The sequence below is a fragment of the Capricornis sumatraensis genome, chromosome 16 (genome assembly GCF_032405125.1).
Source record: "Capricornis sumatraensis isolate serow.1 chromosome 16, serow.2, whole genome shotgun sequence".
Taxonomy (NCBI): domain Eukaryota; kingdom Metazoa; phylum Chordata; class Mammalia; order Artiodactyla; family Bovidae; genus Capricornis; species Capricornis sumatraensis.
Window position 1 is genome coordinate 82,733,896 of NC_091084.1, and position 16,963 is coordinate 82,750,858.

The 16,963-nt window shown below is 45.5% G+C and overlaps 1 protein-coding gene across 1 annotated transcript in view; it reads right to left on the bottom strand.

The window, feature by feature from the left end:
- The window catches only part of PATL1 (PAT1 homolog 1, processing body mRNA decay factor), a 28,038-nt gene extending 16,888 nt beyond the window's left edge, over window positions 1-11,150 (bottom strand). The window contains exons 1-7 of the mRNA XM_068988408.1: window positions 11,136-11,150; window positions 9,121-9,232; window positions 3,038-3,255; window positions 2,665-2,745; window positions 1,728-1,922; window positions 692-793; window positions 159-248 (exon numbers count right to left, since the gene is read on the bottom strand). Coding sequence (XP_068844509.1) covers window positions 159-248; window positions 692-793; window positions 1,728-1,922; window positions 2,665-2,745; window positions 3,038-3,255; window positions 9,121-9,232; window positions 11,136-11,150 — 813 coding nt within the window. The remainder of the gene's footprint in view (window positions 1-158; window positions 249-691; window positions 794-1,727; window positions 1,923-2,664; window positions 2,746-3,037; window positions 3,256-9,120; window positions 9,233-11,135) is intronic.
- Window positions 11,151-16,963: the final 5,813 nt, after the last annotated feature.

Here is a 16,963-nt window from a genome sequence, read left to right on the forward strand (position 1 = left end):
CATCAATAACTTTGCTTGAGAAAGTAATGGCAGGAAGAAAGAAGAGGCAGTAGGAATTGATTAGTAGCAAAAAAAAAAGGGGGGGGTGCGGATGTGAGCCAGTGAACCTTAGGAAAGCTAGGCGAGCTCTTTACGGGCTGAGCTAATCCTGCGCTTACCTGTGCTCCTCCAAGAAGCTGCGCTCGCTGGAGGGGGCTGAGGACAGGAGGGACGCTAGGGGGAAATGGGTGGCCCAGCAGGGAGGAGTTCTAAAACAAAGGAAAGGAAAAGAAAACATTAGAGTCATACCGTAAACAGAGAAACAACAGAGGAACTCAACGGAAATGCGGAACAGACATGGACAGGGAAACTCTTAAAGGGTAGAGCTGAACTGTCCGCTGAAGGAATGCAAGAGTGAGTAATGCTAGGAGCTACGAAGCACTAGGATTATGTAACGTGAAAAGGCAGCAGTCGAATGAGGGAGTGTAACAGCACGAAACCAGATCATTTCGAGTCTAGATCTTTAAAGATACGAGATGAGCTGAGGGAAGAAATAGCTGAGTACGATGAACCATGTCTGCTGATCTGGGCACTCTAAGACCCAGAAATTCAAGTATGGAGATTATGAGAAACATGCATCATTTAGGAGGTACCGATACACTGATGAGAAAATACACACTGCACACCTTCACTAGGGTGCAGAGCGACCTACCGGGACACTGCAGAGCTGGTTTGGAGACATCCTCTCACCATAGGGAGCAGGATACCGCGGCGGCACTGGGGGCCGAACATGCACAGGCTTTGGACACAGGATCTACGAGGACAAGCACACATGCGACGGCACTCAGGGAAGCCAGTTTTCCCCCGACCTGTGCTCCCTCCCCTCGAGTACTGGCAGAGACACAGAACTCAATGCAAAGCCCTACTTCCAAGCAAACTGCTATGGCTTCGGTCCACGTGTAGAACCTTCGGTCACTTCCTCTCACAAATACCAAGCAACGTGCCACTTTTTAACTGAGGAAGACTTAGCTAATTCTCCAGTTATCCCCACCCTTCCATGCTATCTGAGGGAGGGACCAGCAGATATTCTGACCTGCAAATTCTTTCCAAGAGGATATATTCTGGTAGCAGTGAGGGAGATGGAATGATAAGAAAGCTGGAGGATTAACTAAGCCCTGCTCTGACGCCCCTGTGATATGGCCGCCATGCTCAGCTCTTCGTGTCCACTGCGACTCCACCGTTTCAGAGGATACTGAGCCTAACTAGGCCAGACCAATGCCACCCTCCCCCCATACCTTCCACATTGGCCTTCCTTTCCAGCTGCTGGTTTCAGGTGGAGGGAAGTCTATGGAACAGGACTGCACAGGCTCTAGGGAAAGCAGGGATATCTTAAAGGTAAAAAGGGATGTGGACAATGCTGTGTGTTCCCACTCCCCCCAGCTTTCAGCTACCTCTCTGCCAAGGTTCTGGGCAGCCAGCAAAACACTTTAAAAAGGATATGTACACTAAATGTGGTTAACTACCCTTTTTCTCCCCCAATTAAAAGGCAGCAGCGACAGGAGCAGCACCAGCAAAGGGCATTGGGGAATGTGTCTCTTATTTGTGCTAACTTCTCCTCTAATCGGCTATTCTCCTTTTTAATCTAATGCCTACCCCACACTTCCACCCTCCTCCCAGTAGCACATTTCCCAAAGAGTTTTGCTCAGATTCCCAGTATCCTGGGCTGAGTGCCTGTTGATGAGAGGTACCTGCTGGTTGAAGCTGGGCACAGCCATCTGCTTAGGTGGGGTGCCTATGGGGACAGCTCTAACAGGAGGACTCCCAATGACAGGCGAGGTGGACCGCCTTGGTAATGCGCGCTCGGAAAGGTCCCGATCGTCTTCTGGGCCCTGGGGGGGCCTCTGAGGCAAGGCATATTCTAACACAGACACTGTAGGCATTTCCTAATTGAGGAAGTAGTGTTAAAAAAATTAGCTAGCTCGAAATGTCTTAATCACCTTTACAGATGCCCAATACCTTGAGAAATTATTTTTTTAATTTTTAATTTAGTTTTATTTCATATCCAGTAAAATTTACCCTCTGTGGCGTATAGAACTAAATTCTGATAAATGCACAGAGTCACGGGCCTGCCACCAAAATCAAGACTCAAGTTTTGTCGCTCCCCAAACTTTCTTAGCGCTGTCCCTTGGCAGTCACCTCTCCCACTGCCCTCGACCCCTGGCCAACAGCAACCTGCTCTGACAGGTGTGCCTGAAAATGAGTGAGTGAGTGTGTGTGTTCAGTCGTCCAGACAAGAATACTGGAGTGAACTGCCATTTCCTACTGCAGGGGATCGTCCCGGCCCAGGGATAGAACCCGTGTCTCTTGCAACTCCTGCACTGCAGGCAGATTCTTTATCACTAGTGTCACCTGGGAAGCCCCTAAAATGACTTTAATTGAAACTGAGATCATAAGCTGCCAAACTTTTCATGTTCCAATGGCTCCCTTTCAACCATTTCAAAGGAAAGCACAATCAAGTGGGCATTACCATGGAGTCTGAGGTTCAGCTACAGCTGCTGGACGATGTGACCAACACAAGGCCAGCAGAGAGCACACAGCTGCACATCGCTCCAGTAAGGGAAGGGCAACAACAGGAGCCAGGTTGCAGACGCTAGAAACTTTATATAATGCGAAAACGTTTAATACCTGAGCAAGCAGTGGTCCTCGGATTCGCCTTAGAACTTCAGATCCATCCCAGATGCTGGAATTGAGACTTCCTGGTTGGGGCTAGCAAGAAGGGAAAACACACACAAAGTGTGGAATAGTGCAGGCTCTCTGGGGAACTTACCAGTTTGTGGTGAACAAAGCTCCCAAAGAGCTGCAACTGTTGAGGATCAAGAAATTACCACATTCTAGAAAATACCTTATACCCCAACTTCATCTCTAGAACTGCTATGAGGAATAATACCATCAGATTTCTATGGAACGTGTAACTCTCTTGGTATCGTAAATGAAACAGCAACAGCAAAGCCCAATACTCTACTCAGTCCCTAGTCTGCTCCAGCTCACAGCCACTTACTTCCAACACTGGCCTGGTCTGTACCGCCCTCATGATAGCTGGGTCTTCAAGTTCATTTTCAATCACCATCTTACTGAGCCTCTCTGCCAGATTCTCCTCATGGTCACCCAACAAGTCCATCTCATCCCTTTCTCCATTGCCGGTTTGTTCATTAACTGCTGCAGGCGGCTTCTCTTCCAGTTCAGCCAGGCGCTCATGAGCTTCCTGCCAATCATCATCTATGAGGAAATCAGAAAAAGAAACAGAGTTCATATTGGAATTAAAAGTTTCATGAAATTCTTCTGTCAGCCAATAAACAATTCCAACTCCAGAAGACAGGTGGGAAGTTAAATTTCCACCTAGACACACGAAATAAGGTTTAAATTAAGGGGGCACATTTAAAGTGGGCTTCTCACCATTGAGAACAAACATCCTAGCAGGAATAAAATTTAAACTAATTTTCAAAAAAATTAAATTCAAACTAATTTACAAAATTCAAAGTAATAGGTTAATACATTAGCAATGGCATCTAGATTATATTCTGAAACAGATTTCTAAATTGGTGATATATGCATATACTACAACCAGTGGCTTTGAGATTCTATGACATTTTAGGCAAAAACTCATGCTAGCATACAAGTTTCTCTTAGATAACTGATCTTCTTTACAAGCTTTTAAATCCATTCATTTCATCCAATTGGTGTGTTCTGAGCATCTATTATGTGACAAACACTGTTCTAGGTGCACGGCATCCATCACCATAAGAAACAGACAAGGAAAGTGACATCTGAGCAAAACTTCAGGAGTTAGGCACGTGGATATCTAGGGGAAGAAAGTCTCAGGCAAAGGACGGTCAGTATAGAGGACTCAGGATTAGAGACCGACAATTTTCAGAAGCAGCAAGGGCTGCATTTGAACTGGAACGAACAAGGGTGAGGGTAGAAGAAAAATGAGGTTGGTGCGGATTGCGGGGAGCTCTCGGGGGTCCTTTAGAGCTTCTCTGAAATGGGACCCTCAGAGGTCAGGATGTGGCTGGGCTTGCTGAAAGAATCCATCTGGCTGCCATGCTGAAAACAGATTTGGGGAGAAGGGGGTCGCACTACGGGAAGCACGGAGGTCTGTTAGGAGGCTACTGCAAGTACGTCAGGGGAAAGGTGAGCACCAGCCCTCTTCCTTAACCGCTGCCGTTTCAGTACACTACTATAGTCTGTATCACTGATACTAGGTAATTTTCTCATTGTTTATGCTGACAGAGCATTATTTCACAGATGAAAATCTTCAGAAGCCTTTATCAGCTTCTCCAGAACTAGACCTCACTTCCATCACCTCTTTCATTCCAGGCTCCTTAACCACATCACTCATCATTCCCTTCTACCTTCATCATAAAAGCGCTACTACTGTGCCTTTAGCATGCCTCCTCACTGATGCTTCCTCTACACAATCTTTTCATTTCAGTTCTGGCCTCTGCCTCATCTGACCCACCAAACCCCGTGCACTATTCTGCTGCATATGCTACCTGTTTTCTTCTTATTTCAGTTTTGTGTGTTCTGCGAAATCCAACACAGAGAGACAACAGGGAATTCTCTTTATGACTAACATCACAACACAGAATTCTGAAAACTGTCCTTAATGACAATCCTCCCCATTTAATTTTTCTATATAGCTTATTTAAAGAAAGGAGAAGGACTGGAAACAACATACAAAGAAAAAAAAAGTGTCTGGTATATACTGAGGATGTAATAAATGGTAGCTATTTCAAAAAAAGATTTAGACTTTCATATGCAACTTGTTAAAAGTATCTTTACTCTTTTTTCCTGTTTACTAATATATGTTTGCTAAAAAAAAAAATTTAAACATTATACAAATATGTAACTTAGCGAAACTTCCCCACAAATTCTTCAGGAATGTTAAATTTTTAAAAGTAGAAACACGTAACTACTGATAAAAACAACGTTAAGTGGGATTTCCAAATTTATAACCTGATACGCTCGGAACCACCGTCTAGTCTTGGAGGACTGTGGTAGATCTGAATGTGCTATGTACAGTAAGGGAAAAATCTAGTTTAGATAAAAATTTACAGTACCAAGTTATCAGTTATTAAAACACACAAGGAACAGCATAATCAAAAATCAACTGTGACATTAATATTTGGTGTCATCTTTGCTAAAGAAGAGTAAGCCAAGCATGCTCTGAAGGACCAACTGGTTTTTCCAACCTTATTGACCCAGCAGTGCCAAAAAAAAAGGGGGGGGAAAAAAAGAGAGTCTATAATCCCAAATTATGGGATGTTTTAAAAACATTTATTACCAAAATTTAAGAAACTGATCTGTTAATGGATTAATTCTAATGTAGAAGAGTTTTCATTCATTTCTCATAATCCTATTTACTAACTTTACTATGAAGTGAAGTGAAGTCGCTCAGTCGTGTCCGACTCTTTGCGACCCCACGGACTGTAGCCTACCAGGCTCCTCGGTCCATGGGATTTTCCAGGCAAGAGTACTGGAGTGGGTCGCCATTTCCTTCTCCAGGGGATCTTCCCAACCCAGGGATCGAACCTGGGTCTCCTGCATTGTAGGCAGACGCTTTACTGCCTGAGCTACCAGGGAAGCTTTACTATATGTCTCATCAAAGATGATAATCTATTTGTCCTTAGTAATTAATTTAAAAAACACTGATTAATAGCCATATTCTGTAAGAAAGGCTCTGTTGTGAACTGTTACTTTTTCAAACATTAAGTAAAGAAATCTATGCCACAGAACACCATCATCATTTTAGGTATTTCCTGTTTTGTGAAAAATCACCTGAAGCAACGTCAGAGGCCACACATGTCCTTGGTGTAAAGAGACCCTTCACTCTGTATCTTCTTTGAATGACTGAAAAATATAGTTACTTAAACATGCCCTTGCTTGTTTGACCTCAACCCACACTCATCAAAATGATGAAGGGTAGGGAAAACAAACAAGAGAAATGAAGGGAAAGAGATACCTACTTTCCTTCAACTAATCAACCTATACTCTGGGACTTCCCTGATGGTCCGACAGCTAAGACTCTGTGCTCCCAATGCAGAGAGCAAATGTTAGAAAAAGTTAACCTATACCCAGATGTGAGTTACTAAAACCCTGTCTGCTTTCATAAACATGTACTTGTTGTGGCAATTCGCTTCAAATTTGTCTCTGGGATATATCTGAATAAAAACAAAATAAAAAGGAAGTACAGTTACTTTAATTCTAGAGTGATCTCAGTCTCCAAAGATTTCAGCAGCTATCAGTAAAAAGGAGGAAGGAAGAATGAGGATCCTTCCACATGGAGGCACAAGATTTCCAAGGACTCCCCAAAGACTCTTAAAAATAACTCGTAGTTTACACTGATTGTATTCATAGTTACTTAACCTCTCTGGCACTTTCCTTCTTCATTGGCTAAAATGACGATAATAATAGTGCCTACCTCAGAAGGTTGCTATGAGGATTGATAATAGATGCAAAACATTTAGAATGGTCCCGAGTATCTAATAAATACCTTGGAAGTGTAAGCTTTCATTTTTAGAGAATGAGTTGAGCTTATTGTGGCCCATTTATTGCTCAAAGATGATGCAAATGTTTTTTTCCATGCAAAGACACTGACTAGTTTCTTACAGAAAGGTGACATCAGAGCATTTGTAGCCAGTGACTTAAAATAACTACTGTATTAACAGGTATTACTCAAGACACTCACTTCTTGAGTTAGAAACCATCAAGCCAAAACATGTCACAGGTCTAACATTCTACTTCCTTGTTTGAATTCTCTACCCATCTGTGGAAGTATATTAAACAAATCACAGGTGGACTTGGAAATTTTCTTTTTATAAATCTGTATACTATTTATATCAAGGTGTTAGGAGGAACTAGGATTTTAACCTTACAACTGTCTCAATGTTATGGGCTCACACCTGGAAATCTTTTCTCCACTACGGACTCTGTAGACCAAGAAGTCCTTAATCACCCTTGTGCCTCAGGGGACAGAAATGGGCTCCCCTATCCACACGCTACTTCACTGCTCTTACCTTTTCACCAACCTGTTCTTTTACTGTGTAACCCTAGGGGCTTTTTCAATGTGTGTGCACTTTTTGCTTTTCCATCCCATAAAACACAATTCTGCATACTTTAAAATTCTTTTAAGGCAGTACTTTCCTTATCTTGGGAGAAACTCAGAAAAAAGTCGAGCACTCTAGAAGTCAGGGAGAAGGCAAGACTATTTCTCTCCAGCCCAGGTTCAAAACTGAGGACATTTACTATGTCTCGTCTTAATATACTTCATTTTAATACAGACGAATTTGCTATAAAATGGTAACATTCAGTACACTATTTTAAGAGAGAAAGAGTTCCAGAAGCAAGCACACACTTGTTTGCAGCTTCAATGTATTCTATAGGTTTTTGCTAAAGTTTCAAATATAGTCTGCAATTCCCACCAGCCCCTACTCCCGTCATCCTCTGTTCTTCCCCCCTCCCCTGTGACCTCCCTGGAGAAAGAGCAACATCTTGGATCATCCTCCGGGATGAGCTCTTCCCTTAACTATGGCTGGAATCCAAAAGGTCTTCAGTTCCCTTTTGTAATGAGCCTTGTTTCCACCTTAAATACTCCTCTTCCTGCTCCCAAAAGCGGCAGTTTTAGTTCTCCAGTGAATTCTGTAAACCCTGACTGAACAAAGAACATTTTTTCATTTTTGCCAGTTCACTCAACTCGGTCTAAGCTTAAACAAACTTAAGCCATTTAGGTCACTGCAAAACCAGTAACCAATACATTTTTAAAGACCTCTTGTTTGTTTTTGATATTCAACATTTTGGGGTTACCCAATACTGGTAAGTTTCCTCTTCTTCTTCCTTATTGCTCAAGTTTGAATATCTGTTGCTTGGACAGAGTTCAAAGAAACTCCACAGATGCACACATCCCAGTGTAAATGCGGTCATTGTTGGTTTTCAACACCATCAGTCAAAGCAATGGCACCCACTCCAGTGCTCTTGCCTGGAAAATCCCATGGATGGAGGAGCCTGGTAGGCTGCAGTCCATGAGGTCACTAAGGGTCGGACAGGACTGAGCGACTTCACTTTCACTTTTCACTTTCATGCACTGAAGAAAATGGCAACCCACTCCAGTGTTCTTGCCTGGAGAATCCTAGGGACAGGAGAGCCTGGTGGGCTGCCGTCTATGGGGTCGCACAGAGTCAGACACGACTGAAGTGACTTAGCAGCAGCAGCAGCAGCAGTCAAAGCAAAGACAGCTGCATCTCCCTCTTTTTGGCGTCCCACACGCTGGATCTTAGTTCTCCAACCAGAAATGGACCTGGGGCCCTTGGCAGTGAGAATTCAGTCTTAAGCACTGGACTACCACGGAACTCCCTTACCTATTCATTTTTAAAGTATAGTTTAATTTGAACTTATTAGTATGCTTTTTCTAGAAACTCAAGTTTCAAACTTAATCATATAAACTTGCTCCCTAAATTTCTCATCTCAGTAATTATAACCGTGACCTTTAGCTTAGTTTGGCTCTTTAATTTTTTAACCTCTTCCAATTCCCAAAATATTTATCTATCTCCAGGGATGAGAAAATCTCATCTGTGCACAGCACTTTTCTAACTCATGAAGACTTTCTATCACCAAAATTCTTGGAATCAAGAACTCTACTTAACTGAATATACTACAGTACAACAGCAGGATCATGCTATATACTACTGATCAACTAAATTTTAAAACATACATATCTGAATCTGAGTTTTCTCCTAGTCCACTAGTTAATTTGTACATTTCACAAATAAATATTTACTTCTTCTAGGATTATTTTAAGCCTTTATAAAATGTGTACTTCTCTAATCACTTGATTTTCCCATAGTGTCAACTGAGGGCCACAGATCATAAAGCTGGAAGGGAAATGGCTTAGAAAAACACCTGGTTTTGTAAGCGAGGCAAACAGAAGCCCAGAGGAGCAGGGGAGCTGCTTGGAGTGGAGAACAGAACTCTGCCAACTCTGTGAATGAGGATATTCCTGCTAAGACAAAAGTATCAATGCTGATAAAAGGCAGCACTTGAAAAGAGCAGGAGACCAAGACATGAGAAAAGAAAGCTGCCACTTACCAACTGCACCTGACCCAAATGTATCATCATTGAATTGATCAATCTCTTCGTCCTCCTCTCCCAGGCCCTGAAATGCATCTTCATCTTCATCCAGAGGACAATCCTCCAGAGACTAAAAACAAAAAAAAGAGAGAAAAAGATTAGCTATTCAGGAAGTTCACAACCTCAATTTCAAAATGTTCTAAAAATGTTTTTCTTACCTTACCAATCAACACAATAGCTTCATTATAACTCTCTGTACAGATGGCATTTTTTCTATCCCCCAATTTCCCTGACATTGGAAGATTCAGCACCTTTTCTTTCGGCTTCTCTTTCCTATTTATTTAACCTCTTCCCCCAAACTTCCATTTCTCTATTTATCAAGGCTCTAATAATAGCATTTCCTCATGCAACCAAGAAATTAGGCCTGCAACTTCCTTTCCATCACTTGTTACAATGACAACTGAAAATGAACACTTTATTATTTTGCCTGAGTTATTTTTCACTGAAATTCTCATCTTCCCCATGTTCATGTCATATTCTCAACTATTACTCCCTTTTAAAGCTTTCTCTTCATTTTCCTTCACACATTTTGTTTTCCTACAGGCTCATATTTGGTGGTAAAAGAGAAAGCTAAGTTTTCAATCACAGTGAACTCTTGAAAAACTGTGATGTGACAAGTTCAAGCTACCTGGACAAGCCACACCCCTTCTGATTAATTCATTCAAAACCTCCTGAGCACCTATTGTGTCTCACGCTGTGTTAGACTTTAAACCACAATCTCTTTAAGTGGTAATGCAGGGACAATACCATCTCCTTCAGAGGTGTTGTGAGGCTCAAAGGAGGCAAAGTTTTAGACAAACACTGGATATTGCTAGACAATGCTAGATATCAACATAACAACCTAGGTGTGTTCTAAACACTCCCTTCCCTCCCCCTTCATTTCACTTTTCAACTGATTAATTCCCCAAGTTTTCTTGGGAACTTTGCCTACTGCATCTCATCGCTTCTCTCCATATTTACATAAAGCCGGTGTGATCTTGAGCCATTCCTATCAAATAGAAGGTCTATGTGTCCACAGTTTTCAAAGACTCAGGGTCGGAAATCCACGCTCTCTCTGCAGGCACATTTCTGATATACCTTGACTGACCACCTCTCAGCGAGGCTGTTCCCAAACGAAAAGTTAGCTTCAGGGGACAGTCTACCCATCTAAAGTCCTCCCAAACTCAACACGAAACAAGCAGGCGACAGCCTCCACATCAGAGGCAACTTCTCGAAGCACTCGCAAATCACGAAAGTCTACTGAACCAAATCACTGCTTCTCAAATTGGAGAGACTCTTAGGGATCACCTAGGCCAACCCGGTCAGTTCTACAAGTCCCAGAAACAGTCCAAGGGATCAGGAGTCGCTAGAGGTCACACGGCGAGTTAGCGACAGCGCCAAGACTCTCGACTGGTCCTGCATTCCCGGGACCTTCCCCCAGCCCACGTCTCCGTCCGCTCGCCCCCAAGGAACTCCTGCGGGACACGCCCCTCCCCAACCCCCAGTCCTCTTCAGTAAACAGTCCTCGGCCCCGGTCAGAAGGCAAGTCCGGGCCCCCGGGGCCCGACGATCGCCCGTCTGTGAGGGGGAGACGCTTCCGAGTCCAGGGCGGGAAACGCGTCTCTGGCCTTTCCCGAGTGACTCCTCCACAGGAATCACCGGCTGCGGGGGCAAGGCTCTCTACTCGGCGCTCCTCCGAGGCGGGGGCGGGGGGCTGCGTGGTCACGGTACTCCACGGGCCCGCCCCAGCCCGACACAGAGGTCAGCTCTGTCCCCCGGCCACCGACAGGGCGGTCCCGCCCCCCCGCGAAGCTGGCTCACCACTCGCGGCTGAGACCCGCGACCCCAGAACCGACGCCCTCCGCGGGGTCCCGCGGGTCCCCCCGGCCGCCCCCTCCCCCCCAGAGGCGCGGGACCGACGCGCGTGAGAGAGACAGGAGAGCGGGGCTTGTGCGGGAGCGAGGGAGGGGTCACTTCCGGTCGCGGCGGCTCACCTCGTAGCGGAACATTCTGGGGGGGGGGGAGGGAGCGGGGAGGGGAATGGGAGAGGGAGGGAAGAGGCGCCGACTCCCCGGGCTCCTCCGCGCGCGGGTCCTCCACCGGCTCGCGACCCCTGGCCGCCGCCGTACGCCGGAGCGTGCGTAGGGACGTGCGCAGGCGCGCCTCGGAGAGGGCGGCCGCCCCGCTCGGCACCCGGCGGCGGCGGCTGCGCGGGGACAGATTTGGCGTCCCGCTTCCTAGTCTCAGCGGCGGGAAGGAGGTCCCGCGGCGAGAGACTGCGCACGCGCCGCCCGTCGGGGGCTTCCTCGCGGTCTGGGCTTGTAGCTCCGCCCCCCCCGTGGCTCTGCGCTCGCCCTGCGCTCAGGTTCCAGTCACGAGTTTTCCGTCACCGACGGGGCGGAGGAAAGCCTTGTGATTGTCACAGGACAGGGCTTTGAAGAGTCCCAGGCTTGAGTTAGCTTGGGCTGGAAGAAACGGAGATTCCTAGACTGTCTTTCCAACGTCCCACACCGTCTTCGGGGTGCTCGGCGTGCCTCACGGCCGGCCGTTTGCGCCCAGTGCGGGGGCGGGGCGGGGGGAGACGTTCAGGCCTTCGGAAGGGGCTGCGTCCGTCGCCACTTTCAGCGGCACGTCTCCCGCTGAGCCGACAGCAGGTCGGGGCTGTGATTTATGTCTCTAAGTGGTGAGGGCGTTAAAAAAAAAAAAAAGGCCGAAGACTTGTTTAGGGAGGTTCCACCCGAGAGGTATTTTTAGGCCCCAGGCGCGCGGAGTGGGAGAGCGGAGAAGGGCAGCCCATCCGTGGGCAGCACGGTCTTGGAGGCTGAGTGCGCCGCTGGTGACACCAGCTCCTGAGAGGATCGAGCCCGGGAAGGCGTTTGCCCGGGGCGCCGTGCTTCCGGGAGCCTGTGGGGAGATGAACCTCTGCTAGCGCGGCCCGCCCTGCCCTCTCGGCCTCAGGACTCTCCTCGAGGATGAAAGTCGCACCACGAAGAATTAACTCGAAGAATTAAGGAGGGCGTTTCGCAGCTCCTTTCTCCTGGTGTCTGAGTGCAGCCTCGCCTTAGGAGTGGCATGAATTCCTTGCGTGTTAGTATGACCAGCTTAATCAGAGTCTGAGGAGTGGACATTGTGAATTTGGAACTGGAAGTTCTGGGTGGGAGGCAGTGGTTTGTCACTGGCTATTAGCTTTGGAGCAAGTTACCTAAACGTGTCTGAGGCTTAATTTCTCTGTAAAGTGGATTTAATGATACCTGCCTCACAGAGTAGCGGTTCAATGGCACGATGATTCTAATACTACTCATGATGGCGGTTTGTGAGACAGTGATACTGTTAGTCGCTCAGTTGTGTCGTTCTTTGCGACCCCATGGACTGTAAGCCGTCAGCCTCCTCTGTGCCTGGAATTCTCCAGGCAGGACCACTGCGGTGGGCTGCTATTCCCTTTGGATCTTCCCGACCTAGGGATCGAACCCGGGTCTCCTGGATTGGCAGGCAGATTCTTTACCTTCTGAACTTGTGAGATGGTACTATTATTTTCTTTATAGATGTGGAACCTACGGATTAGAGATGTTAAATAATTTATCCTAAACCACTTCCCTTGTATCTCAGTCGGCATAGAATCTGCCTGCAGTGCAGAATACCCGGGTTCGATTCCTGGGTCAGGAAGATCCTCTGGAGAAGGAAATGGCAACCCACTCCAGTATCCCTGGAAAATCTCATGGGCACAAGAGCCTGGTGGGCTGCAGTCCGTGGGGTTGCAAAGAAGAGTCGGCAAGACTGAGAGACTAACACTAAACCGCCCATAGCAATGGCAACCAGGTCTTTCTGATTCCAAAAATCCAATCTCTTAATCACTGTGATGGTTTTACAAAAGTGAATGATTACATGGGCCAGACCTAAAGCTTGAAATGGAGCAGGCTAAGTATAAGATGATAATTAGAATCCAAGCATTCATACAACATTACACAATTTCATATGCTAGGTACCAGCAAGTCTTAACAATGATCAAAGAATTGGTGCCATGTAGACCTGCGCATGCCTGCCGAATCGTGCCCGACTCTGTGCAACCCCATGGACTATAGCCCACGAGGCTCCTGTGTCCATGGGATTTTCCAGGCAAAAATACTGGAGTGGGTTGCCATTCCCTCCTCCAGGGGATCTTCCCATCCCATCAAACAAGTCTCTTGAGTCTTTTGCACTGGCAGGAGGATTCTTTATCACTGCACCACCTGGGAAACCTGGCGATGGTGACCCACAGTCGTATCTGGCCAGCTGCCTGTTTTTGTCAGTAAAGTTTTGTTGGAATGCAGCCATCCTTATTTATTTACATATTCTTGGTTGCTTTAAGGAACCAAGGGAGAGTTGCATACTTACAGTGGAGGCCATTTGGCTAGCAAAGCCTGAAATAATGTACTGTCTGGCCTGGACAGAAAGAGTTTGCTGATGCCTGATATCGTGGATCCTGTTTTGTGATGATTATGCTAGAAATCAGAAATTAAAAAAAAAAAAAACTATGCCTCTAATGAATGAACTACTTGAGAAAACATAATGGGAAGTAGGAAACATTTAGAACTAAGCTATAAACTTATTAACATAGAAAGACTTTTCAGTTCAGTTCAGTTCAGTTGCTCAGTCGTGTCTGACTCTGCGACCCCTGTCCATCACCAACTCCTGGAGTTCATTCAAACTCATGTCCATCGAGTCAGTGATGCCATCCAGCCATCTCATCCTCTGTCCTCCCCTTCTCCTGCCCCCAGTCCCTCCCAGCCTCAGGGTCCTTTCCAATGAGTCAACTCTTTGCATTGGAGGGCCAAAATATTGGAGTTTCAGCTTTAGCATCAGTCCTTCCAAAGAACACCCAGGAATGATCTCCTTTAGAATGGACTGGTTGGATCTCCTTACAGTCCAAGGGACTCTCAAGAGTCTTCCCCAACACCACCGTTCAAAAGCATCAATTCTTTGGCTCTCAGCTTCACAGTCCAACTCTCACATCCATACATGACCACTGGAAAAACCATAGCCTTGACTAGACGGACCTTTGTTGGCAAAGTAACGTCTCTGCTTTTGAATATGTTATCTAGGTTGGTCATAACTTTCCTTCCAAGGAGTAAGGGAGATATAGCTAAAGCAGTTTATATAGAAAATAGGATAATCTCAAAGAATAAGAAAAAAAATTATAACGAGCAGCAGTGAAAGAAACAGAAAGCAAGGTATCATAGAGACCATGAATAAAATTACCTGTTTTTCTCACTGTGAGGCCTGTCTTTAATGGAGGTTCATGAGAATCCTTTAGGTGAATAGTGTATTTTTGGAACTACATAACAGGCCCATTCTTTTCTTTAAAAAAAAAAAAAGGTATTTATTTGGATGTGCAGCGTATTAGTTGCTGCATGTGGGATCTAATTCCCTGACCAGAGATTGAACCCAGGTCCCCTGTCTTGGGAGCACAGAGTCTTATCCACTAGGCCACCAGGGAAGTCCCAACAAGCCCATTCTTAAGATGGAGAAGGTACAAATTATTTTCACAAGTAATTCTGGGGAAATACGACATGAGGTCTCTGGAGAGTGTCCCTTGAGTGGATGGAATAAAAGTCTCTCCTTCATGCCAGGTGTATGAAAAAGGCTTTTGACATCAGAGAGAGGACACCAGTTAGTGGAAAGTGCCGTGCTTTAGCATGGTCTGTCCTTTTTCAGAAGTTGTAAATAACCCACTGTGATATTTACAGAATCTAGACATCCTCTTTCTGTTTTTAGATGGTGGTAAAAACATAAAATGCACTTTCTTGGGAGACTAGTTTCAGATGTTGTATCGATTTTCATTAAGTAACGTACAGTTCTACAATAGTGGTTCCCAGCCTCAGCAAGAGGGCTCATTAAAGCAGGCTGCTGGGCTCCATCCCCAGGGTTCATGAAGTCAGTAGTCATGGAGTGGGACCTAAGGACTACATTTATACAGTTCCCGAGGGATGGTGATGCTCTTGGTTCTGGGACTACACTTTGAGAACCACTGCTTTATTACCCTTGAGTGCTTGCAGAGGGTTATAGAGAGGGAGAAAAACAGTGGTGGGCTGTCCAAACGGTCATTTCTTACATAGTCAACAAAGTTGTGACGGACATCCTAGAAAGTTACGGGAACCCTTGGTGCAGCAGACCTTAGACAAAAAGACTAGCAATATATTGAAAATAAAAATGTATAAGACAAAAACCTGTGGTAGATTAAAAGAGCCCACAGATTCTTTGACTTTCTCTCATTGAGAAGTGAGTTCTGTTTCCACAGTTCCTTGCATCTGGACTGGACTGTGAAGACTTTGACCAATGGAGAGGTGGGGGGAGGCGTGCTGTGTCAGCTCTGTGTCTAGTGTCTGAGAAGGTTGACATTGTGGGTCCACGTTAGATGCCTAGTTACCTCGCTGAGGAGGTCACATGGGAAAGCTCTGAGACTCCATGGAGAGGAAGAGGGGTCCAGCTGAAACCAAATCACCAGCCACACTAGACTGATGAATGAAGCTGTCTTGGACTCTCCAGACCCACTCAACTACCAGCTGAATATTATCAAGTGACCCCACTCAACCCCATGTGGAGTAGAAGAATCACTCAACTGAGCCTTTCCCAAATACCTGACACATAAAACTGTGGTGATACAATAAATGGTTGTTTTAAAACACAAAATTCTGGAGTGGTTTATTACCACTAATAGGTACCTGGGACTTCTCTTTAGAAAAGTTACACCAAACTTGGAAATAAGGAAAAAGGTTACCATGTGCCCTTTCTGTGTTGTAACAAGAACATTGTCTAAGGATAACTTGAAGTTCTCAGGGAGGTAATTTTATTTGACTATTTACTGTTAGTGAGGTGCCAAACTGGGTACAAGTTAGATGTTATTTTGCAGAAGATTGCTAAATTGCAAATTACTTTTGTCCAGTTGAGGTGATTTCATTTTGATAGAAAGGTAATCCCATAGGGGACAGTTCAACTGCCTCCCCAGATATTAACTGGTATATCTAACATTCGAGTCTTATTCAGCATTCTTTTCTCTACTCGGTTTGGTACATGTTTTCTTGTATTTCTTTTAAACCAGCCTCACCATCCTGCTGAGATAAATAAATAGCCCATACTCATATTGGTTCACAGACTGGTCCCCATACACGGAGGGCAAGGAGAGACTGGAGAGAGCCATTCCAGGTTGGTAGGTGGTAGGAAGCGCCTACAAAGCAAGAGAACTTACATACTGAGTCTGTCTTGGGCAGTCAGACGAATAGATCACTGCACTCACCTTCCAGAATCTTAAAAGATTATGTAGAACCCTGAACAGAGTCCAGTCATGCGTACCATCCAGGTGGTCTCAACAATATCTTACTCTCTTGTCCTTAATAGTAGCTCCCACCTTGGGAAAGGTGGGCAGAATGTACCTTCTGAGTACAGAGGAGGGGGTGTGGAGCATCCGGTATCCAGGGTCCAGTTCTGGGGGCAGCGGATGATCGTGTCCTCTTAGTGATGACCTGCAACAGCTTGTGATACACGCAACAGTTTATTATGTAAGAAGCTGAGAATCTGTTCTGTGCTGAGTTTTGATCATGGGCCGGGTGGTTTATCAGGTCTGAGTTAAGTGCTGAATGGTTGTGTATTAGTTTGCGCTCACTGCTGTAACAACTTAACACAAACTTAATGGGTTAAAGCAGCACTAACTTATTCTCTGACAGTTCTGGAGGTCAGAGTCTAAAATGGGTTGTAGAACTGTGTCCTTGCTTCCAGAGATGACTAGGAGAGAATCTGTCTTCTGACTGTTTTTAGTGTCTAGAGGTTGGCCACATCTTTTAGCTTGTAG